The 26,168-nt window shown below is 40.9% G+C and overlaps 1 protein-coding gene across 4 annotated transcripts in view; it reads left to right on the forward strand.

The window, feature by feature from the left end:
* Positions 1-26,168, forward strand: part of Map3k5 (mitogen-activated protein kinase kinase kinase 5) — a 212,452-nt gene that overhangs the window by 172,801 nt on the left and 13,483 nt on the right. For 2 of the 4 annotated variants that reach the window (XM_071612996.1, XM_071612994.1), the window contains 4 exons: positions 3,647-3,827; positions 3,923-4,091; positions 15,804-15,989; positions 19,350-19,455. In XM_071612996.1, the coding sequence (XP_071469097.1) occupies positions 3,647-3,827; positions 3,923-4,091; positions 15,804-15,989; positions 19,350-19,455 (642 nt within the window). The remainder of the gene's footprint in view (positions 1-3,646; positions 3,828-3,922; positions 4,092-15,803; positions 15,990-19,349; positions 19,456-26,168) is intronic. The other 2 variants (XM_027938433.2, XM_071612995.1) reach the window with 1 other exon arrangement.

Below are 26,168 nucleotides of genomic sequence, written 5' to 3' on the forward strand. Positions count from 1 at the left end.
AAAGAAAAGAATATTCCCTTTAGCCTATATTCTCTTCCATGGTGATATATGAATAGTACATGTCTCCATTTTCTTAAGTCAGAAACCTTGGGATCATTTTTGATTTCTCATTTTTAGACTTGCTCCAATCCATGAGCAGGTCCTATTGACTCCCAACAAGTAGTGTGTTATCAGACCCTGTGTTGGATGAATGAATGCATGGCCAAAAAGTGAAGGGGAATCAGTCTAGAAGCAGTTCAGGCAGAGGAGGAATCCGGGCTGTATACACAGGACATGCAGAACATGTCCTAGATGAGTCATAATGACCCAAGCTGAGTTTTAACCTTAGCAAATGCAGTTTTACCTCATTGGGTCTCCTTTTAGGCAATCAGTTTCCATAGCAACCTTAAAATTCACAGTTACGACCCAGGCTGTCTTATTACTGGGCAGTCACACCACATACAGTGACTAAAAAGGGTAAAAAACTGGATAATTCAAGGTTTCACTCTCTTTCTTCTTTAGATTCGCACACATACTTACAAAAACATGGTAGGACCCCCTTCCCAATCTAGAAGTATTCTAAATAGAGTTAATCTATTTATCTCCAAGAAGCATTGATTTTGTTGTTGAAATGTAAATGATGCTTGCCTGCATTTCTGATTGTCATGTGCATTGCAAAGTGGATCACCCATTATGGGCTTCTGCAGGAATTCCCCCGCTATCAGTGAGCCCCACTCCTTAGGAAAGAGATTGGCTATTCCATTAGGCCAGAGACTGAGGAGAGAATCCTTCAGCTATCTTTTTCCATTCACAGCATTTAGTGTAGGGCCTTGACATCTCATAGCAATGGAAATCTTGTTCCCGGGCAGCTCTTTTGTCCATTCTGTAATCTGTTTCCTCAGATGCAACTGATGTTGTTTCTGGAGTGAAACAGAGCACACCACAGACCTAGGCCACCCCAGAAATGTCCTCTCCCAAGCGGTCTCCCCAACAAACTTTTCTGTTCTCCTGTAACCCTACTGTTCATTAACAGCAAGAGGCTACTCGTCTGCTTTCAGGTATAGCAGCACTGGATAAAATATGGCCCATGAAATATTAGACCCATGAGCTGCCCAGAAAGAAGGAATTCCACAAGCAAGTGAATTTTGGAAGTTTCTGCCTGTTGGACACTTGGCCTGCCATGTGTCTTTACTGTACCCATTTGGGCTTCTCTCTAAAATTAAATAAGATACTGTAGATTAAATTGGTAAACTCAACATTTCTTGGCTTCCTCTTGCTTCCTACCTTCTAGTGACTTGGCTACAGAACTGTTTAGATCAATCAGTTCATCCTTGGGAGACTTTCCAGTTCTAACCAGTAAGATTGTTTGTCCCAGAGGTCTACTCTCCCTGGAAGCTTCTCCTCCCTATCGGTAAAACCAAAGGTTGGCACTACTATGACACCTGCTTTCTTTATTAGGCCTACATATGGGATAGGATAGTGGAACTGGCCTCATGGCATCTATGATATAACCAGTGGGTGGGATGTGTCCTACCTCAAGATTGTATCACTTAAGATGCTCCTGGACGTGGTTAGACCCTTTCCAAGACTGATTTCTATGGAAGAGCTTCCGAGTGTCAGGGATAAAAAGTTTTCAGAAAAATGTCCATTCCTGCTATATAATGGGATTTTTCTTCATCTTTGAGAAGATGAAATAACCAAATACATTATTAGGTAAATGAAGTTTTTAGTAAAGTGGTGTTGCTACCATTGAATATTTGCTTGTTAAAAAATATCATTAATAGTATATCTTTCTGATTATGAAAATAATACTTGTTATTGCTGAAATTTGGAAAAATAAAAGAAAATCGATTACCCTCAATCACATCTTCTAGAAATAATTACCATAAATATTATGACATATTTTGTGTATTTTCTTCTGTTATATACGCAACACATAATAATACAGCATACACTGAACCTAAAAATACTTGAAGAGAAAGGAATGGAGGGGAAGAGGGAGAGGAGAATAAGGAAGGAAGGGAAGAAAGGAAGAAAGATGGGAGGGAGACTTGGGATGGGGAGAGAAGGAAGGAAGGAGAGAGGGAAGGAGTGTAGGTGAGAGAAGGCTGATCTAGCTTTCAGGTATTTGTAAGTCAGAGATAAGCGATGAATAATCACAAATATGTCCATTTGTCTGATCAAAGTACTAACAGCCCCCACCCCTCCTGGCTAATGGTCACTGGTTTCTAGTCACAGTGAACAGAGTCAGAAGTCCACTCCTGACCAACCACCTTCTGTCTTTGAGACTTGGCAAGTTTTTGACTCCATCTAGCTTAAAGGAGAAATGAGTAAAAAGGGGGCTTCCAGGCAACAGTGGACGTTTTCTGCAAATTGACATCTGTTTTCATTAGTAAGAGACTTTGGTAGCATTGGGATATTAAAGATGTTTCTCATAAATTAAAATAATTTTTTAAAATCAGTGTTTGATTAACTATAGACAGCTCCTATTATGCAACCTTATTCCCCACCCAAATAAAGCAGAAGCCCTTGTTTGCCATAGAATCATAGTATCTGAGAACCTGAAAAGGCATTAGAGGTCTAGTCCCTTGGTTTCCAAAATCCTGTTAGCAAAGAATACTTTTCTATCTGTATCCTGGAGCAGAGTTGTGATGTGTGACAGCACATTTGTTCTAGGTGAATCTGAGTTGGAGCTTCTGTGGGGTAGACCCACAGCCTCTCATTCTTTAAGTCTTTCAAGGCAGCCTCAAGAGGCTAAGGTGGACCTTTGAACCTCTGAGGAAGAGGACTTAAAATTTATTTTTTTTGAAAGAAAAATATCGATTTTATTTCTCTTAAATATTTCTGAACATTTTAGTACCAAGAATAATGCAGAATTACCCAACAGTTTTAAAATCACACTTTCATTGGAACACATGAAAGTGTTTACTGGCTGTCTCCTTCCTGGGACAGGCAAGCAGTCATTCTGGCAGAGAGTCGTGGTGGTAACCAATGGTATTCTTCTGCTCAAGAGCCCAGGTCCTTAGTTCAAGTAAATTTGAGGAACTTTATGCGTCCAGTCAAAAGTTTTTGCTGGGGGAGAGTTGCTTCATCAGGCCAAATATAACAGCATCTTAAGAAATCCTCTTTTCAAAATACTTTTTAGGGTATTATTTTCTATTTGGTTTCTGTACTGGTTTCAGAGGTTCAGTTCCTGATTGGCTGACTCCATTGCTGGGGGCCTGAGATGAAGCAGATCATCACACAGAAGGGTGTGACAGAGGAAGGCAGCTCAGGGCATGACAACCAGGAAACAGCAAGGCTTAAAATTTTACGAACCTGGTCTTGTATTTTACAGATGTGAAAACTGAGACCTGTAGATAAAAATAATAAGTCATCTATAAGAATGAGATCAGAACCCAGGACCCACCAAACCTGGTCTTCCTGCACGGTTTCACACCCTTGACATATTCCTTTTCAGGCCTGGGAGGCCCTTTCCTGGCTGTGCCCTGCCTGGGTCATACAGAGCAGGGGGAGATCATACTCACATGGCCAGTCCCCTTTGTAGCATAATCATGCTGCTCTCTGCACTGAGGTCTATGGCAAAGGATACTGGTCTTTCCACAGGTATTCTAGGATGTGTAAATTTCTAAAAGCATTAACTGCCTATTTTCCCTCCTGTCACCAGCAGAATATCTCAGGAGTATATCCTTGCCAGTGCCTGTCCTGGTAGAAGACACCAGCAGCAGCAGTGAGTACGGCTCCGTGTCCCCTGATACAGAGCTAAAGGTGGACCCCTTCTCTTTCAAAACCAGAGCCAAGTCCTGTGGAGAAAAAGATGTGAAAGGAATACGGACACTCTTTTTGGGGTAAAGATGGGACTTACTTGGGGTAAAAGAATTATGTTGTGAGGTATGTCACTTTATGGAGCATGCTGTGATTTATGCTGCCTCAATTATTACAGCATTCCAGATGAAAATTTTGAGGATCACAGTGCCCCGCCTTCCCCTGAAGAAAAAGATTCTGGGTTCTTTATGCTGAGGAAGGACAGTGAAAGGCGGGCCACCCTTCACAGGATCCTGACAGAAGACCAGGACAAAGTTGTGAGGAACTTAATGGAATCTTTAGCTCAGGTAAAAATCTCTCCCAAGTACTTCATTTCCCAAATTGTGTGTATGTGTGTGCATGTGTGTGTATTATTTTATTTCTTGAGGCAGGCTCTCCCTATGTTGCCCATGCTGGTCTGCACCTCCTGATTCAAGCCATCCTCCTGCCTCAGCCTCCTGCAAGGCTGGAACTGCAGGCACCTGCTATTAAGTCACACCATTAATAGCACCTGCTATTAAGTATTTTTAACCATGTCCTAACCACCTGGAGCCATGACAGGTGATAGTTCATGGAGATATGAAACTATCTTCATAAACCAAACCAGCCTACCCCAGAGGAAACAAAGAAGCAAATTCCTAAGCTATAAACTGTATTTTTAAACATAAATTATTTTTAAGTCAGAGACAAATTTTTCATGGTGGTGAGCTTCCACCTAGTCTCTAGGAGCCCAGTAAACAAGCCTTGAGCCTTGTGAAATTCTAATCCTGGCATTAGCACAAGGCCACCTGTCAGTCACTCCTCAGAGCGTTTGTAAGCCTCAGCAAGTACAACAAACCTATGTGCTCATGAGGCCACTGCATTCAATGGAGGGCAATGGGCAACAATAAATAATTATATAATATGTTAGGAGGCAAGATGTGCTATAAAAAAGCAAAGTCTTGTCAGTGAAACTGTAGTTCCCTGATGTATTTGTTTCTAGGGTTCCCATGACAAAAGACCACAGATGAGGTAGCTTATACTACAGAAATATTATTTAGTTCTGGAGGCTGGAATGCCAAGATCAAGTGTTGGCAGGTTTGGCTTCTTCTGTAGCCTCTCTCCTTGATTGTGGGTGGCCACCTTCTCATTAGGTTTTCAGATGCGCTTTTCTCTTGTGTGTGTCTCTTCTGCTTCTTATGGGGACCCCGGTCCCGTAGGGTTAGGGTTCTACCCCATGACCTCACTTAACTTTAATTAGCTTGTAAAAGGCCTTGTTTCCAAATTCATTGGGAGTAGGGCTTCAACATATAAATTGTGGGGGACACAATTCAGTCTGTAGTATCTGGGAAAATATGTTCCCTGGAATTGTGCTTAGACTTGAGGAAGAATCTACTCCCCCAAATCTGCACCAGGGGAAACAGGTTTTCCTTCAGTTCCAAGCCACTGGGGTGGAAGCTCAGGCCCCTTGTGGATACAAGCCTTCCACAGACATGCTTGGCCCGGACATCACACTTGTCATCCTCCATTCTGCCAGCATCAGGGGCTCCTTTACCTGCTTCTGCATCATCTGTCTACATGGCCACACCATCACACACATCACGGTGGACTCCATGCAGCTTCTTCCCTCTGTCTTGGGAAAACAGCTACAGAAAGGACACAGCTGAAGGGACCAGGCCAAGTTGTTAGAGTCTCAGTCCAAGAGTTTTTCTGTTCTTTCATTGAGATGGAAATGGAGCGAGGCTGTCCCTTTTTTTGGCTCCATTTGTACGACCCCATCTTGTCTTTATCTTGAGGACTCCCCTAGGCCTCTCTGCTGTCTCTTGAGCCTGAACATTTTGTCCCTTTAGGAACTCCCTAAGATCTACCTCTTTGGATCCCTGAGGAGGAGCCCAAAGGCCATATGTGTGTCTGTAGGGTCTCTGGTACAGGGAGAACTGAAATGAGCACCATCTACACTTGATCCTAATGGAACGCTGTTTTTCTTTGAGCCAGGTATTACTTTTAGTATTTCATGAGTATTTACTCATTTAATCCTCAGGACAGTGGTACTAAAATAATAGCTCTGTCAGTGTCCTCATTTTATGGTTGAGAAAACTGAGGCACAGAGGACTTGAGTGGCTTGCCAAGGTCATGCAGGCCTAAGCAGTGGAGTCTGGGTTGGATGAAGACAGTCTGGTTGCATGGTATATGGTCTTAACTACCACCCTTCTCTGCCTGTCTGCTATGCCAGATGGAGACAGGTGCTGAGAGAAACCTAAAGCAGGAGAGGGGACCAGTGTAGGGGGAGAGAGGCAGGAAGGGAAATCACTGCCAGCCGCTGAGGAGTGCAGCCTTCTCCTATGGTCACCTAGTTTATTTTTAGGTCAGAAACATGTAGAGCCCAGGGATTGCCTAAATCTTGTACTCATCGCCAAAGGTATGCTTTTCCAATACAGAAAATGTCATTTGTGTGGGGCTTTTTCTCTGCCCCCTGTTGGACTGTGACTCCATTCGGGCAGAGAATGTCCTGGCTATCATTCTATCTCAGCCACCAGCTCAAAACCTGACAAAAGAAGTCATTTCCGTGATGGCTGAAATTCGGAATTTTGGGGGTTAGGGGAGGTGCTGGGGATGGAGCCCATGGATACCCACTTGCTAATCACGTGCTATACCAATGGGTTAGCTACACCCCTAACCTGAAATTCTTAAATTTTGAAGTTGGTTAATCATATTCAATGGTTTGGTGCCTGCTAGTTTTAAAGCACACTTGAATGTTTTCTATAAAAGGAAACATGAAAGCAACCTCAAGAGGGCATACCTCTGTGCCAGGAACTGCTGGTCAGAATCACATGCCCTATCCAGAATGGTCCAGTGATAGTGAGGGTCCTGATTGTACTGTCAAGGGCACTATGAATTTCATCCTGTGACACTGCCTGGTGATTCAGTGGTAAAGCAGGTCTTGACTCAGGTTTATGGCTGGCTACTCCAGCTAATTGGGACAGAAGTATAGAATGGCTGAGACCTGGAGCCCAGCTTGAACTGGCCTCTGTTAGAGGCAGGGTCCATCATTTCAAAGCTCTACAATTTGGGCCACTTATTTACCCTCTCAGAGCCTGAGCCTTCTCCTCCAAAACACAAGGTATCTACCCATGAGGTTGCGAACCAGAGTCTCTTGAGATTATGCGTGATTTAGGAGAATAACAGAATATATTGAACAAATGATCATAGCTCTTATTACAGTTATGATCAATCTTTGTTTTTTTCCTACAATCAGAAGGAATTTTTTTCAGAGCATTAAGTATTTCTAGATATATCTTACTATCTCAGGCAGGCTTTATATCTCAGTCTACCCTAAAAGGTGGATATTGATCTGCCCCTCATAATATTAAACCATGAAAAGCCTTTTATCTGTACCACATTTTGAGAGGTCCACTCAAAGTTTAAAGGATAAAAGGCAGAGAGGATCTTTGCAGAAAACTCTGGGGCTCGCACACTGTCACATATTGCCTATGGATAGGGAGTCAGGCTCCTCCAACATAAGATGCTCCTTAATGAAGGCATGTTTATGAGTTAACATGGAAAGATGAGAGTTGGGGCAGAAATAACGATTACTTAAGTGTCCAGAAAGTATTTCCCAGAGTAGAGAGTGTTCCTTTGTAGGACTATAACTTACACATCCAAAAACCAGAAACAACGTTTTCTATTATGAAAACAGGGCTCATGTCAAATATAAATGTTTACTATTTTGACTGTTGGCAAACATGTAACTGATTTTTCACTAAGGTAAGCTTCCCATTTCTGAATAACATTTTTCTTCTTAAAGATATTCTCTTGGTGTTATTATTTTGCCTGTGAATTTTTTAAAAAACAAAATAAGACAAGGTTTATAATTGTTCCTAGCCTGATTTAAAAATGTCTCCTTGATGACAGCTTTTAAGCTTTTCAATATCATCTTTTCTCATGAAAACATAAACATGAGGCAGCTCCCACATGAAAATATATTGAGAGAAGGAACTTGATGGTGCATTTCTCTTTATTTTAATAGATTCCTAGGGATTGTAATTTTCATCACTCGGTTGAGGAATTTAATGATGCAGTAAGAAAATGTACAATATGAGATAGAAATGAATATAATAAAAATCTTGTTGTTTCTTAAAATTAAATAAGGATAAATTCTGTATTTTCTTTACAAAAGCAATGTGCTTTGCTCCAAGTTAAAAAAAATTAAATTTGAGAGAGGGGATTTATAGAAATATTGAATTCTATTTTTAATATGTAAAATAGTCCATTGGCCCATTTTTCTAACAGAATGCCTCATTGATGGGTAAAGAATGGTTTAAAGAAGGGAGTGTGAGACAAACACGCCCACTCCCCCAACCCCCCCACGTGAAATTGACTTGCTTTGGGGAGGTTAAAGTACCAGGAGCACATTGTAGTAGGTACACAAAGCAACAAGACACTTAGACTCTCAAGGAGTTCCAACCACAGTCCCTGACTGAGCTGAGTTCCAAACAGAGGGACTTCAGGGTCCAGGAGTCTGCACATCTTTTCTTTGGCTCAGCTGCTGTTGGTCTTCTTGTAGGCATTTCTGTTTCTGTGTGCTTCTCTTCTTCCACCCTGTTGTCATTCCCAACATTATTACTTTCTCTTCCTTTCTTATAATTGGATGCATTCATAACCCTATTTTATTTTATTTATTTTTTTTTTATTGTTGGCTGTTCAAAACATTACATAGTTCTTGATATATCATATTTCACAATTTGATTCAAGTGGGTTATGAGCTCCCATTTTTACCCCATATACAGATTGCAGAATCACATCAGTTACACATCCATTGATTTACATATTGCCATACTAGTGTCTGTTGTATTCTGCTGTCTTTCCTATCCTCTACTATCCCCCCTCCCCTCCCCTCCCCTCCCCTCCCCTCCCCTCTTCTCTCTCTGCCCCCTTTACTGACATTCGTTTGTCCCCCTTGTATTATTTTTCCCCTTCCCCTCACTTCCTCTTGTATGTACTTTTGTATAACCCTGAGGGTCTCCTTCCATTTCCATGCATTTTCCCTTCTCTCCCCCTTTCCCTCCCACCTCTCATCCCTGTTTAATGTTAATCTTCTTCTCATGCTCTTCGACCCTACTCTGTTCTTAGCTACTCTCCTTATATCAAAGAAGACATTTGACATTTGTTTTTTAGGGATTGGCTAGCTTCACTTAGCATAATCTGCTCTAATGCCATCCATTTCCCTGTAAATTCTATGATTTTGTCATTTTTTAATGCAGAGTAATACTCCATTGTGTATAAATGCCACTTTTTTTTTATCCATTCATCCATTGAAGGGCATCTAGGTTGGTTCCACAGTCTAGCTATTGTGAATTGTGCTGCTATGAACATCGATGTAGCAGTGTCCCTGTAGCATGCTCTTTTTAGGTCTTTAGGGAATAGACCGAGAAGGGGAATAGCTGGGTCAAATGGTGGCTCCATTCCCAGCTTTCCAAGAAATCTCCATACTGCTTTCGAAATTGGCTGCACCAATTTGCAGTCCCACCAGCAATGTACAAGTGTACCCTTTTCCCCACATCCTCGCCAGCACTTGTTGTTGTTTGACTTCATAATGGCTGCCAATCTAACTGGAGTGAGATGGTATCTTAGGGTGGTTTTGATTTGCATTTCTCTGACTGCTAGAGATGGTGAGCATTTTTTCATGTACTTGTTGATTGACTGTATGTCCTCCTCTAAGAAGTGTCTGTTCAGGTCCTTGGCCCATTTGTTGATTGGGTTGTTTGTTCTCTTATTGTCTAATTTTTTGAGCTCTTTGTATACTCTGGATATTAGGGCTCTATCTGAAGTGTGAGGAGTAAAGATTTGTTCCCAGGATGTAGGCTCTCTATTTACCTCTCTTATTGTATCTTTTGCTGAGAAAAAACTTTTTAGTTTGAGTAAGTCCCATTTGTTGATTCTAGTTATTAACTTTTGTGCTATGGGTGTCCTATTGAGGAATTTGGAGCCCGACCCCACCGACTGTAGATCGTAGCCAACTTTTTCTTCTATCAGACGGCGCGTCTCTGATTTGATATCAAGCTCCTTGATCCATTTTGAATTCACTTTTGTGCATGGCGAGAGAAAGGGATTCAGTTTCATTTTGTTGCATATGGATTTCCAGTTTTCCCAGCACCATTTGTTGAAGATACTATCCTTCCTCCATTGCATGCTTTTAGACCCTTTATCAAATATAAGATAGTTGTAGTTTTGTGGATTGGTTTCCGTGTCCTCTATTCTGTACCATTGGTCCACCCGCCTGTTTTGGTACCAGTACCATGCTGTTTTTGTTACTATTGCTCTGTAATATAGTTTGAAGTCTGGTATCGCTATACCGCCTGATTCACACTTCCTGCTTAGCATTGTTTTTGCTATTCTGGGTCTTTTATTTTTCCATATGAATTTCATGATTGCTTTCTCTATTTCTACAAGAAATGCTGTTGGGATTTTGATTGGCATTGCATTAAACCTATAGAGAACTTTTGGTAATATCGCCATTTTGATGATGTTAGTTCTGCCTATCCATGAACAGGGTATATTTTTCCATCTTCTAAGATCTTCTTCTATTTCTCTCTTTAGGGTTCTGTAGTTTTCATTGTATAAGTCTTTCACCTCTTTTGTTAGGTTGATTCCCAAGTATTTTATTTTTTTTGAAGATATTGTGAATGGAGTGGTTGTCCTCATTTCCGTTTCAGAGGATTTGTCGCTGATATACAGGAATGCCTTTGATTTATGCGTGTTGATTTTATATCCTGCCACTTTGCTGAATTCATTTATTAGCTCTAATAGTTTCTTTGTAGACCCTTTTGGGTCTGCTAGGTATAGAATCATGTCATCTGCAAATAGTGATAATTTAAGTTCTTCTTTTCCTATTTTGATGCCTTTAATTTCTTTCGTCTGTCTAATTGCTCTGGCCAGTGTTTCGAGAACTATGTTGAACAGAAGTGGTGAGAGAGGGCATCCCTGTCTTGTTCCAGATTTTAGAGGGAATGCCTTCAATTTTTCTCCATTCAGAATGATGCTAGCCTGAGGCTTAGCATAGATTGCTTTTACAATATTGAGGTATGTTCCTGTTATCCCTAGTTTTTCTAGAGTTTTGAACATAAAGGGATGCTGTACTTTGTCGAATGCTTTTTCCGCATCTATCGAGATGATCATATGGTTCTTATTTTTAAGTCTATTGATGTGGTGAATAACATTTATTGATTTCCTTATATTGAACCAGCCTTGCATCCCAGGGATGAATCCTACTTGATCATGGTGCACAATTTTTTTGATGTGCCTTTGTATCCGAGTGGCCAGAATTTTATTGAGGATTTTTGCATCTAGGTTCATTAGAGATATTGGTCTGTAGTTTTCTTTCTTTGAAGTGTCTTTGTCTGGTTTAGGTATCAGGGTGATGTTGGCCTCGTAGAATGAATTTGGAAGTTCTCCCTCTTTTTCTATTTCCCGAAGTAGCTTGAAAAGTATTGGTATTAGTTCCTCTTTAAAGGTTTTGTAAAACTCTGCTGTATACCCATCCGGTCCTGGGCTTTTCTTAGTTGGTAGTCCTTTGATGGTTTCTTCTATTTCCTCAATTGATATTGGTCTGTTTAGGTTGTCTATATCCTCCTGACTCAATCTGGGCAGATCATATGACTTAAGAAATTTATCTATGCCTTCACTATCTTCTAATTTATTGGAGTATAAGGATTCAAAATAATTTTTGATTATCTTCTGTATTTCTGAAGTGTCTGTTGTGATATTGCCTCTTTCATCCCGTATGTTAGTGATTTGAGTTCTCTCTCTTCTTCTCTTCGCTAGCATGGCTAAGGGTCTGTCGATTTTGTTTATTTTTTCAAAGAACCAACTTTTAGTTTTGTCAATTTTTTCAATTGTTTCTTTTGTTTCGATTTCATTGATTTCAGCTCTGATTTTAATTATTTCTTGCCTTCTACTTCTTTTGCTGTTGTTTTGCTCTTCTTTTTCTAGGATTTTGAGATGAAGTATGAGATCATTTATTTGTTGGTTTTGTCTTTTTTTAAGGAATGAACTCCAAGCAATGAATTTTCCTCTTAGAACTGCTTTCAATGTGTCCCATAGATTCCGATATGTTGTGTCTGTGTTTTCATTAATCTCTAAGAATTTTTTAATTTCCTCCTTGATGTCTTCTATAACCCATTGATCATTCAGTAACCTATTGTTCATTCTCCAAGTGATATATTCTTTTTCCTTCCTTCTTTTATCGTTGATTTTCAGTTCCATTCCATTATGGTCAGATAGGATGCATGGTATTATCTCTACTCCTTTGTATTGTCTAAGAGTTTCCCTGTGACATAATATATGATCTATTTTTGAGAAGGATCCATGTGCTGCTGAGAAAAAAGTGTAACTGTTTGATGTTGGGTGGTATATTCTATATATGTCAATTAAGTCTAGGTTATTAATTGTGTTATTGAGTTCTATGGTTTCCTTATTCAACTTTTGTTTGGAAGATCTGTCCAGTGGTGAGAGAGGTGTGTTGAAGTCTCCCATGATTATTGTATGGTGGTCTATTAGACTCTTGAACTTGAGAAGAGTTTGTTTGATGAACATAGCTGCACCATTGTTTGGGGCATATATATTTATGATTGTTATGTCTTGTTGGTGTATGGTTCCCTTGAGCAGTATGTAGTGTCCCTCTTTATCCCTTTTGATTAACTTTGGCTTAAAATCTATTTTATTTGATATGAGTATGGATACTCCTGCTTGTTTCCGAAGTCCATATGAGTGATATGATTTTTCCCAACCTTTCACCTTCAGCCTATGTATGTCTTTTCCTATCAAATGCGTCTCCTGTAGGCAGCATATTGTTGGGTCTTGTTTTGTGATCCATTCTACTAGCCTGTGTCTCTTGATTGGTGAGTTTAAGCCATTAACATTTAGGGTTATTATTGAGATATGGGTTGTTCTTCCAGCCATATTTGTTTATTTATGTTACTAAACATGGTTTGTTTTCCACTTTGATTATTTTCCCCCCTTTAGTGTCCTACCTCCCACTGTTGGTTTTCATTGTTATTTTCCATTTCCTCTTCCTGTAATGTTTTGCCAAGGATGTTTTGAAGAGATGGTTTTCTAGCTGCAAATTCTTTTAACTTTTGTTTATCGTGGAAGGTTTTAATTTCATCTTCCATCCTGAAGCTTAATTTCGCTGGAAACACAATTCTTGGTTGGAACCCATTTTCTTTCAGTGTTTGAAATATGTTATTCCAGGATCTTCTAGCTTTCAGAGTCTGTGTTGAAAGATCAGCTGTTATCCTGATTGGCTTACCCCTAAATGTGATCTGCTTCCTTTCTCTTGTAGCTTTTAAAATTCTCTCCTTATTCTGTATGTTGGGCATCTTCATTATAATGTGTCTAGGTGTGGGTCTCTTATGATTTTGCACATTCGGCGTCCTGTAGGCTTCTAGGATTTGGGGTTCTGTCTCATTCTTCAAGTCTGGGAAGTTTTCTCGAATTATTTCATTGAATAGATTGCTCATTCCTTTGGTTTGAAACTCTGTTCCTTCCTGTATCCCAATGACTCTTAAATTTGGTCTCTTGATGTTATCCCATATTTCTTGGATGTTCTGCTCATGGTTTCTTAACAGTCTTGCTGAGCTGTCTATGTTCTTTTCAAGTTGAAATACTTTATCTTCATTGTCTGATGTTCTGTCTTCTAAGTGTTCTACTCTGCTGGTAGTATTCTCAATTGAGTTTTTAAGTTGGCTTATTGCTTCCTGCATTTCTAGGATTTCTGTTTGTTTGTTTTTTATAACCTCTATTTCCCTGTATAGTTGATCTTTTGCTTCTTGGATTTGTTTATGTAATTCATTGTTGAAGTGATCTTTCATTGTCTGATTTTGCTGTCTGATGTCTTCCTTGAGACTCCAGATCATCTGAAGCATGTATATCCTGAATTCTTTATCTGACATTCCATCAGCTGCAGCTATTACCTCTTCTAAAGTTGAGTTGACCTGCAATGCTTGTGGTCCTTTCTTTCCTTGTCTCTTCATACTGTTCGCGTTCCTTTCTTCTTGGTGAAACTGTTGTGCTATTGAATTTTCCCCCTATATATTTATATTGGTCTTGTATAGTTGCAAAGTCTCCCTCGCAGGCACGGGCGGCGGCTCTGCCCCTCCGCCAATTGGGGCAATGTGCCTACCACGCCGGCAGGCCGCTGGGCCTGCTCTGCCAGTCGGTAGCAGGTCCGCCGTCCTTGCAGGCGCGGGCGGCGGCTCTGTCCCTCTGCGGGCCGCTAGGCTTGTTCTGTCGGTGGTCGCCGTTCTGTCTACTTTGCAGGCGCAGGCAGCGGCACTGCCCCTCTGCAGGCCTCTGGGGCTGTACTGCCAGTGGGTCGCAGGTCCGCCTACTTTGCAGGCGTGGGGGGGGGGCGGCACTACCCTTCCTCAGGCCACTGGGCCTGTTCTGTCTCTCGGTTGCAGGTCTGACCTGTTCTGATGGTGGTCTCAGTTCCGACTACCTTGCAGGCGCGGGGGGGAGGGGGCGGCTCTGCCTCTCAGCAGGCCGCTGCTCCTCTTCTGCCGGTGGGTCGCAGGCCCGCCTACCTTGCAGGAGTGATTGGAAGCTCTGTCCCGCCCTGGGCCACTGGGCCTTTTCTGTCGGTGGTCACCCTTCCCCTACCTGGCAGGCGAGGGGGGTGGGGGGCGGCTCTGCCCCTCAGCAGGCCGCTGGGCCTGCTCTGTGTTTGGTCCCAGTTCCCTCTACTATGCTGGCGCAGGGGGAGGGGGCGGCTCAGCCTCTCAGCAGGCGACTGCTCCTCTTCTGCCGGTGGGTCGCAGGCCCGCCTACCTTGCAGGAGTGATTGGAAGCTCTGTCCCGCCCTGGGCCACTGGGCCTTTTCTGTCGGTGGTCACCCTTCCCCTACCTGGCAGGCGAGGGGGGTGGGGGGCGGCTCTGCCCCTCAGCAGGCCGCTGGGCCTGCTCTGTCTTTGGTCCCAGTTCCCTCTACTATGCTGGCGCAGGGGGAGGGGGCGGCTCAGCCTCTCAGCGGGCGGCTGCTCCTCTTCTGCCGGTGGGTCGCAGGCCCGCCTACCTTGCAGGAGTGATTGGAAGCTCTGTCCCGCTGCGGGCCACTGGGCCTTTTCTGTCGGTGGTCACCCTTCCCCTACCTGGCAGGCGAGGGGGGTGGGGGGCGGCTCTGCCCCTCAGCAGGCCGCTGGGCCTGCTCTGTGTTTGGTCCCAGTTCCCTCTACTATGCTGGCGCAGGGGGAGGGGGCGGCTCAGCCTCTCAGCAGGCGACTGCTCCTCTTCTGCCGGTGGGTCGCAGGCCCGCCTACCTTGCAGGAGTGATTGGAAGCTCTGTCCCGCCCTGGGCCACTGGGCCTTTTCTGTCGGTGGTCACCCTTCCCCTACCTGGCAGGCGAGGGGGGTGGGGGGCGGCTCTGCCCCTCAGCAGGCCGCTGGGCCTGCTCTGTCTTTGGTCCCAGTTCCCTCTACTATGCTGGCGCAGGGGGAGGGGGCGGCTCAGCCTCTCAGCGGGCGGCTGCTCCTCTTCTGCCGGTGGGTCGCAGGCCCGCCTACCTTGCAGGAGTGATTGGAAGCTCTGTCCCGCCCTGGGCCACTGGGCCTTTTCTGTCGGTGGTCACCCTTCCCCTACCTGGCAGGCGAGATAACCCTATTTTATGACCTCTCTATGGGTTGACTTTAAGATCCTGTGGCCTGTTGCCTGAATCCCCCTTAAGTTCTCAATTATAATTTCTGAGAACAAGGCTCGAATTGACTCAGCCTGCCCCTATTTGGTTAAAGCTTTGTACATCTGACTGTATCCTAGCTACTGGTGAGTGTGAGGAGTAAGTGCCCGTTCTCCCAAAGTCTGATTTCTTCTTAATGGTAGGAGCAATGTGGTACTGGTGGCTGAGAGGGGCCTTAGAGCTCAAAATGTGATCTTTTGCTTTAACGGGTAGTCCTTTGGAGCCCAGTTCTTCTCAGAAAGGACTGTAGAAGTGGTGTGTCTGTGGCTGATGTGTCTAGCACAGTGTGACTGAAATATTTTTTATTCACAGGGGCCTGAAGAACCTAAACTAAAATGGGAACACATCACAACCCTCGTCACAAGCCTCAGAGAGTTTGTGAGGTCCACTGACCGAAAAATCATAGCCACCACGCTGTCAAAGCTGAAATTAGAGCTGGATTTTGACAGCCATGGCATCAGCCAAGTGCAGGTGGTCCTCTTTGGATTCCAAGATGCGGTAAGGGTAACTTTAAATTTTTTTTTTAATTGGTGGAGAAGGACACAAGACCTTTTTATTTTTATTTAGTTATTTGTATGTGTTGCTAAGGATTGAACCCAGTGCCTCAGGGTGCTAGGCAAGTACTCTACCACTGAGCTACAACCCTAGCCTAAAGTGTAACTTTTTGTCAGTGGTTTGCCACAAACTCTGTTAACATTAGTCATAAAAATAGGATAGAATACAGGTTTTAGTATTTTTTCAATAATTTCAGTGAACTCTGTTCTCTTTGGATGAGGAATATGAGATATATGCCTATCTGCTTGTCTGTAAGTATTGGATTTGTTATTTTGTGCATTAGTATTTCTCAAAGATAAACACACATAAAACTGAATCACCATGGAAAATAGCAAAACTTAGAAACGTTTCCCCTGATTGGACTTTCTTCTTATGAAATCATGTAGTGGGTCACTATTTACTTTGGTGACTTTAGCAACATAGCACACTGTAGTCATGCAATTTGTAATGCAATACAAGAATTGCCATCTAGTGGCCACTAAGAGCAATTTAACAGTATGCATTGAAATGGTCACTGAACAAAGTCACTTTTTCCTCCCAGTTTTTCTCTGGTTTCTATACAGAGCATTTTGTACATGCTTATTTCATAAGTATCTAGTATGTCCTAGCCAGAAACCTAATTTAGAGTATAGACTATCACTGAGTGAAAATTAATCTACATTATCTAGTGAGAGATTGCTGATTATTCTAAAATTGAGTTGCTATGCAACATAAACTAGAAGACTGATTCAAAAACCCTCTGTGTATTCTTGGGTAACACTTACATATGGAACTTTACGCCCAAATCAACATAAGCCACTCCCAAAAGACCCTTACAAGGTGTAGGAGAAAGAAATAAGAGAGTTCTTCATAGTACCTGTAATATAAATTTGGAAGCAGGCTTTGAATATTATTTAAATTCTAGAAATTAATTCACTCCAATGTATTTGTTGCTTCTATGTAGAAGGTGCCTTGATAGTTGCATTTGGAGCATCAAATGATCCCTCATTTGAAACTAAATGATGATCTGTCAGTGGCCATGAGTGTTCTCTGAAACACTGTATAAGCCACTTGGTCCTTGTGCTAAATGGGGAGCAGGAAAAAGAGTCGCAGAAAATGAAAACCACTGGCAAAGCCTACCACTAATACTAGATGTTGAAGGCATGCTTACACTGCAACTGGGGAAACACCGCCATCTGTAAATAGAGTGAAATCATTTAGCTAATTTGCACTTGCCCACATATTTGGCTTCTAGCCTAGAGGTTGGAAATCAAATTGGCTGTAGAATTCAGACTGAGAATTTTGTAGTTGTAATCCTGAGCCTCAAGCCCAGGGGACTCCCAGATAAACACATACTCACCCCCACTTTCACTAACTTACTGTTTAGCATTAGAATGAATCCAAAGAATGGACCCTCTGTAATATGCTGCATAATGAAGACCCTATGAGAAGCAGGTCATGTTTATAAAGCATCCCTTGTCCACCATGTGTATGACTCCTGAGGGAAATATTATGGATTAGTGTATTAATCAGCTTTCTGTCACTATAATAAATAAGTCAACTTATAAGAAGGAAGGTTTATTTTGGCTCAGTTTCAGATATTTCAGTCCATGGTAACTTGGCCCTGATACTTTGGGCCTGTGGCAGCAACAGTACATCACAGTGGGAGCACATGATGGAGGAGGCCTGTTGATCTTATGGCAGCCAGGGAGTAAAGAGAGGAAGGGGTGGGATCCCCCAAATCCCCTTCAAGGGCACAACCTCAGTGACCTAACTTCCTTCCACTATGTCCCACTTGCTAAAAGTTTTACCGTCTCCCGGTAGTGCCATAGGCTGGTGACTAAGCCTTTAATATATGGTCCTGTGGGGGACAGTCAAGACCCAAGCCATAGCAGTTAGTGTTATTCTAATTAGTCAAATAAGCAGGTTAAGTGCTTTAAAGAAATGAAGATACCAGGACAAACTCAGTCTGGAAGGATTTCCCATAATAAGTGGGATCCTGGCAATGGTTCATTTCCTTGGGAATAGCTACTATGAGGAAGTTCTCAACCTGACTTCCTTGAAAACTGGGGGATTCTGATGAAGATGGACCAAGGGAAGCTGTTGGCATGCATTTGTACTCAGGTACCATCTCCTAGTTTCTGCTGAGGTTCTATCTAACCGAAGCCTGTTGGGGAAATAGCCTCTTTCCTTAGAGACCTTTGTCAACCAGCAAATAGTGGACTTAATCCAAACTTGAATTGAGCCTAAGACTTATGGAAAAAGGTTGTTTTTAAAAAGATTATGTACATGGTATATACATACAATGGGATACTATACAGCCTTTAAAAGAAGGAAATTCTGTCACACTGCTACTATATGGGTGCACCTTGAGGATATGATGCCAAGTGAAATGAGCTAGTCACAAAAGGCCAAATACTGTACGATTTCTCTTGTAGGAGGTACTTCCAATATCAAACTCTTGGGAACAAAAAGTAGAAGGGTGGTTTTCAGGAAGTATTATGGGGTTGGGAACTTACTGTTTAGTAGGTTTAGAGTATAGTTTTGCAAGTTGAGAAAAGTTCTGTGGGTATATGGTGGTGATGGTAGCAAAACAATGTGAAAGTACTTGATGCACTGATGGTACACTTAAAAACAGTTATGATGGTAAATTTTATGTGTATTTTATTACAGTTTTTTAAGGGACAGAAAGGTAACACACATATTTATTTCAGTGTCTAAATGTGTACAGCATTACCAGTCATCATGAAAAGATATTCCTACAATAAAGATTTTTTATGTGAATTGGCTTTCTGGAATAGTCTACCAGATTATTCTCCTTGTTTATGTTTACACAGGCATAAACAACAATGGAAAGGAAACAAGATATGCACTGTAGCAAACCATAGGTAGCACATAAAATGCTAATTTCTCCCTCTTGCTTATTTTTCCAAATCACCATAGTATGGGGAAGTACTTGACTATGTTAAGCATTAATTTTAAGATTCAGGGATGGCATTTATTTTTATTTACGATCCTACGGCTCTCTTTTCCTCTTTTACCTCCTCCACCACCCATTCTGCAGCTGCATATTCTAAGTCTCAAAGAAGCCACATTGCCATTTGGCCAGTCTTCCTTCTATTTAAATAACTTATTTGCTTACATGGGGCTTAATCAACTTTAATTTGAAGTGGCAGTTTTTAATTTGTCTTCTATTAGCATGAAGAAATTTATAATTCAAAGTGAAGAAAACTTTTCGTTATTTTTATAGGTAGAATTTCATCCAAGTGATTGGATCCGCCGGGTTATTTGTAGTTAAATATTAGATGTCCCTCTCTTTTCCAGGTCAATAAGGTTCTTCGGAATCATAACATCAAGCCACACTGGATGTTCGCCTTGGACAGCATTATCCGCAAAGCCGTACAGACAGCGATTACCACACTGGTTCCAGGTCAGAAGTGTTTAATTACCCTGTGAATGTTGCCTGCTTGGGTATTTTAGACTACCATTTAGCTATCATTTCTGATATCTCCTTGGTGCTTTTAAAACCATGGTTGCCTTATGTTTTAAAAATGTCATTTCAAAACCACCAAATAACTTTCATCCAGTGCATGCAACCTGAGCAATGCTGCACCAAGGAGAGAGTTAAGTGTGAATGAGGAAGGTTTGCTCTCTTGTCTTTAAAAAACATGTTTGGATTTTTGTGGAGCAGGGGAAGAAAGAAAGATAGAAAAATATAAAGTAACCTAAATAAATATGCATTTCAATGTACCTGTGTCCACGAACACATCCCAATGCAATTTTTTACCAGTGTTTCCCAAATTGACCAATGCTTGAGCAATGCAAAGATCTCTTTAAAATTATAGCTCTGAGAGGCTGAGGCAGGAGGATCGCAGGTTGAAAGCCAGCCTCAGCAATTTAGCAAGGACTTAAGCAACTTACTGAGACTGTGTCTCAAAATAATAAAATGGCCTAGGAATGTGGCTCCATGGTTAAGCATCCCTGGGTTCACTCCTTGGTATTACAATTCTCAGAACATGTCAGACTAAATGAGAGTCTGCTGGAGATAAGACCCAGGAATTGGATTTTTTTAAAAGTTTTATTCTTTTAGAGCAGTTTTTGGTTCATAGCAAAATTGAGAGGAAGGTACAAAGATTTCCCATATACCATCTTCTTCCACACATGCATAGTCTCCCCCAAAATAAACCTTCCCCATCAGAGTAGCACATTTATTACAACTGATGAACCTATATTATCACCCAGAGTCCATAGTTTGCATTAGGGTTCACCCTTAGTGGTGTACATTCTCAGAGTCTGGACAAATGTATAATGACATGTATCCAGCATTATAGTATTATACAGAACATTGCCATAGCCTTAAAAATCCTGTGTGCTCCACCTAGAGGAATCTGATTTTATTACAGCTCTCAGGTCTTTTTTTTTTTTTTTTTTTTCTTTTATACAAATTTTTAAAATTATTGTTTACATAATAGTTGGGTTCATTTTAACAAAATCATACATGTGTGGAATTTAACTGACTCCCTTTTAGACCCCAGTGACCCCTTTTTTTCTCCCCTCTCCACTTATTCTTCCTCTACTCTATTGGTTTTCCTTTTAAATACTTATTCATTTTTAATTGGTGTTTTGTAGATACACATAAAGGTAGAATTCGCTGTGGGGTGTGTGTGTGTGTGTGTACACACACACACACACACACACACACACACATATATGTGCACCTCATGTATTTTTTCAAATACATTCCACATTTTCTCCCCTTTCCTGTCCCTCCTTCCTCCCTCTTATTCTCCTCCTCCACTGATCTTCCCTGTATCTTTATGATATACAACCCCCTTCTCCTCTTTTTTCCCTTATTTGTACTCGCTTCCACATAGGAGAGAAGTATACAAAAGTGCAGGCCCCAGGACAGGAGGGATGTTGAGCAAAGGTCTGTTTTAGGGAGAGGGGATATTTGGCCCTTGATTTCCTGAGTTTGGCTTATTTTACTTAGCATGATAGTCTACAGTTCCATCCATTTACCAACAAATGCGATCATTTCATTCTTTATGACTGAGTAAAACTCTATTTTATATATGTACTACATTTTTTTAATCCCTTTATCTATCGACAGACACTTGGGCTGGTTCCATAACCTAACTATTGTAAATTGTGCTGCTTTAAGCATTGATCTCAGGTCATTTTGATGTACAGCCAAATGGAAATCACTGGCCCAGACATAGCCCCAGCTATATCCACAGTGAGATACAAAATGGGTAGCATTGATGGAATGAAACTTTATGGAGTGAGGAGTTAGTCTGTCCATTAATAAAAAGCTTTAAGTAAAGCTCTTCTACCTTATATGTGTATGGTGGGAGAATAGATAGAGAAGTACATTATGGATTTCTAGATATATAAATCTATTTATAGATGACATTTATACACACATATGAAACATTGTCCTAATTTGTGCCTATACTATAAAGTATTCTAAAATAGAAATTTAAAAGAATAAGATGAGTGTTATACATAATAGTTATATATAATAGTTGTATTTAATTCAAAGTATTTATAAATGGTATACCAGTCCATATCAGACCCTTCAAGTTGTAGAATTTCTTTTTTTCTCAGAACACCTTGTTTGACTTGAGAGTGAAGATACCAACCAGGCTCAGTTTTTATATTAAACATTAGTAAAGAGTGATAACATTAGTAATATTAGAAAGACACATAAGTAGAAGTTCTAATAACCCTGAACCTGTCTCCTCTCCCTAGAACAGACCTTCACCCCGCTTCCTTCCTGTCCTGGGGCTTGTGCTTTGCATAGTTCAGTGTTCTGCTTATGATTGATTGATTGGTGGTACTGGGGATTGAACCCAAGGGCATTTCACCACTGAGCTACATCCCTGTGCTTTTTTAACTTTTAAGTGGCTGAAACTGACCTCCAACTTGTGATCCTCCTGCCTCAGCTTCCTGAGTTGCGGGGATTACAGTCTTATGCCACCATCCCTGGCTTAAGTTCTCAGTTCAAAAGGCACCTCCTTAGAGCGTCCTGACCTGCAGCCAAATCTAAAGTCATTCCCTCTCCTTGAAAATGTTTTTCACCTAGTTGTGACACTTAACTGCCATCTGAAACTACTTTTTATTTCTAGTTTACATGACTGTTATCCTCACTAGAAAGTAATCATGTCTGTTTTATGTTATTCTGTGGCTAGTATACTATCCAGCATGATACCTAGAAAATAGTAGGTCCTTTGAATATTTGATTGAAATAATAACTGAGTTTCACCTGCTTATAACAAATTAGGGTGGAAAGTATGAGTAACTTAGGAAAAAAATTCTAGAGAGGCTTTGAAACACATGCTTAGCAGTTAGGTGTACACCTAAAAAATTCATGCTTAAGGAAGTCAACTGTACTTACATTTAGATGATTTATCATTCCATTAAGCCTTGACATAGGGAATGTACTATAGAGGGGTGTGTCTTGAAAGACTCCGGGTAAAGGGGAATAGGTGTAGATCACTGAAAGGGGCAGGTATAGGCCGCGAGTGAAGCATTAAGGATGTCTAAAAGAGCAAAAGAGAAAGGGATTACATTTTGAAATATCTGAGTAGCACATGAATGATTTGGTGATTTAAAAAAACAACTTAATGCTGATTACCTAAATGCTGTTGGTATCCTGGAATAGAAAAAGAATATTAGTAAAAAACTGGAAAAATCAGAGCAAAGTCTGCAGCTTAGTGAAGGCATTGTGCCAAGTTTAATTTCTTGGTTTTGAGGAATCTACCATAGTTATGCCAGATGTATTAGATAGAGCCAGAGATTATATACCAGGATTTTTTTTTTTTTTTTGCTTTCTTTGCAGTATTTCTGTAAATCTAAAATTCTTCCAAAATAAAACAATTAAAAAGCGAAAGGAACTGGTGATCACACTGTGGGGGAAGCTGTAAAGCTATGGAGGGCCCCAGGAAGAATGTGGCGGGGAGCTCTCCTCGTGGGTGTCCTGGGCTGCACGCTGCTAGACAAACAAGCCTGCACGGAACAAGGCACATTCTCTGTGGGACGTGCCAGCTAAAGAAAGTTGTCTTTCCACCAGGAAATTGGTTTTCTTGAGGCTACTAAGAATTTCTGATTTTGATTGGAGGTACTGTTGGACAGCTTTTTTCTTTTAAAGTGGAAAATTTTAGTGGAGAATTACATGGAAAAGGTACTTTTTAAAAATTTCTCTCAGGGTAGGGCAAGCCAATATACATTATCTACCCCAGTATGAAAGCGGTGGAATATGTGGACAAGACAAAGTGATTTCCGTCATAGGACGGTTCAATCAATTTTCCAAATGGCCTAAAGATTTTGTTTCACAATCTAAGTGCAAAGAAACTATTATAAAATGAGTGTCTTCAGCCCAGTGTGGTGGTGCACACCTTTCATCCCAGCCTCTTGGGAGGTTGAGGCACAAGGATCGCAAGTTCAAAGCCAGCCAGGATGGGGGAAGAGGGCTTATTATGGGAGTTGGCTCATATGATTACGGAAGCCAAGAGTCCCCATGATTTGTTGTCTGGAGAGTGGAGAAGAAAGAGAGCCAGGGTACAGTTCACTCCAAGTCTAAACGCCTAAAAAATGAAGGAAGCTGTGGCTGGAACTCCCTGTCAGAGGTTGAAGGCCTGAGACCCAGGAGCACTGATGCCTGAGAGTAGGAGAGACAAATGTTCCAGGTCAAGAAAAGAGAGAATTAGCACTTCCTCTACTTCATCTATTCAATGCACATGTAAATCACACATGGAACTAGATCTGTGCCTGAGGTCTTGTAAGATGCTTTTAGCTGTATTAACTGGCACTTGTCATTCCATGTTACTTTTGTGCATGCTCCTAGGACTCTTCTGTACATTTGTCCACTTTTTTAAAATCTTTTTTTTTAGATGTTGATGGACTTTTATTTTTTATTTTTTTAAAGAGAGAAAGAGAGTTTTTTAATATTTATTTTTTAGTTTTCGGTGGACACAACATCTTTATTTTATTTTTTATGTGGTGCTGAGGATCAAACCCAGCGTCCTGTGCATGCCCGGCGAGCGCGTTACCACTTGAGCCACATTCCCAACCCGCTGGGCTGGACTTTTATTTTTTATTAAATTACTTATTTATTCTAATTTGTTATAAATGATGGCAGAATGCATATTATACATAGAGCACAATTTTTCGATTCACTGATTTTACACAAAGTTTTTCACACCATTCGTGGATGGACTTTTATTTTATTCTTTCATTTACTTATATGTGGTGCTGAGAATCGAACCCAGTGCCTCACACATGCTAGACAAGTGCTCTACCACTGAGCCACACCCTCAGCCCCGTTGTTCATTAGTCTTATTTCTACTTTAGTGTTACTTCCTTGAGGACCAGGACCAGACGCTCTGTTTCACAGGCATATTTTACAGTGTCTACACTGATGATATGTACTCAGGGAGCCACCCCCAAAAGACCAAAATAGGCAGACATTGCATTAGCTTATAATTTTCTACTTTTCAAATTATTTGAAAGAATTTTTGTAGTCATTTGTACATATATAAAATGATAATTTAAAGGATATGGAGTTAAGGGATATTTAAGATAAATAAACATCAAAAAATTTTCCTCCTAAAAAGTGAGATTATAATCAAAAGAACTCTAAAACTTTTGAATAATTACCAAAAAAAACCAGTTTAGAAACTGTGAATGAAACTTAAGAATAATTTTAGAAAATTTTCTAAGTCCTAATCTTCTAACTTAACCTAGAATTGTACTATTTTAAATTTTTGAGGAAATACAATCCTAATAGGGTAACTCTTTCATTCTACCAAGATTTTTTTTTTGAAAGCTTAACATGTTAAGTTCTTGGTTTACAAAACTAAATACCTTCTGCTATATAGAAAAATTAGTAAATGGAATAAAGGGCATAAAGATTAGAAAATGAAGGAAATGGGATTTGGGGAAAAGAGGAGATAAAGTGGAAAGCAGAGTAAAGGTAAAGTGTGGTTAGTCTGAGAGCTAAGGGGTAAGAATGTAGAGAAACTGGAAATATTGTGCACTGGAAATCAGGGGGTAAATGTGCAGCCCCTGTGGAAAATAGCCAGTTGTGGTCCAGTAATTCTGTTTCTGGGTATGTATTCAAAAGAACTAAAAACAGGATCTCAGTTATTGCATACCCATGTTCATAGCAGCATATTTGTAACAGCCAAAAGGTGGAAGCAACCCAAGTATCTCTCACCAAATGAATGGATAAACAAAAGGTGGTAAATAAATTCAGTGGAATATTATGAAGCCTTAAAAAAGGGAAGAAATTCTGACACAGGTTGCAACATGTATGACCACTGAAGACATGTGAAGTGAAATAAACCAGTCACAGAAAGACAGATACTGTGTGATTCCACTCGTAGGATGCACCTGGAGTAGTCAAATTCATAGAAACAGAAAGTAGAATGGTAGTTCCCAAGATTGGGGGGAGGAGGAAATAGGGAGTTATTGTATGATGGGTGTTGAGTTTCTGTTATGCAAAATGAGACAGGTTGCCCAACCATGTGAATATACTTAATACTACAGAACTGTGTGCTTAGGAATGGTCAAGATGGTAAATTTTATGTTATGTTATTTATTGATTTTTGGTACTGGGGGTTGAACTTAGAAGTGCTTAACCCCTGAGCCACATTCCCAGTCCTTTATTTTTATTTTTTATTTTGAGATAGAGTCTCATTAAGTTGCTTACGGTCTCACCTCAGCCTCCCAAGCCACTGGGATTATAGATGTGTGTCACCGTGCCCAGTGTATGTTATACATTTTTAAAAGCTGCAGTAAAGCACTTCTTTTTTAATTTAGTGAAAGAGAGAAACCTGGCTCTGGGGACACTCTAGTTTTTGTTTTGAGCAAAAGTTGATGAGTTAGATTGTTAGATTTTCAGTTCCTGCCCAACAGGCATATCCAGGACCTTCTGAATATAACAGGATTGGGGCCAGAAGGGTGGAGTTTGTCATTACACATTATAGGTACTTAACTTTTTTTTTTTTTTTTTTTTTTTTTTGGTGGTGCTGGGAATTGAATCTGGGGCCTTGTGCCTGAGAGGCAAGCGCTCTACCAACTGAGCTATATCTGCAGCCTAGTACTTTCTAGATGAATGAGAGTAAGAAAAAATGTGAAGGA

The sequence above is a fragment of the Marmota flaviventris genome, chromosome 6 (genome assembly GCF_047511675.1).
Source record: "Marmota flaviventris isolate mMarFla1 chromosome 6, mMarFla1.hap1, whole genome shotgun sequence".
NCBI lineage: Eukaryota > Metazoa > Chordata > Mammalia > Rodentia > Sciuridae > Marmota > Marmota flaviventris.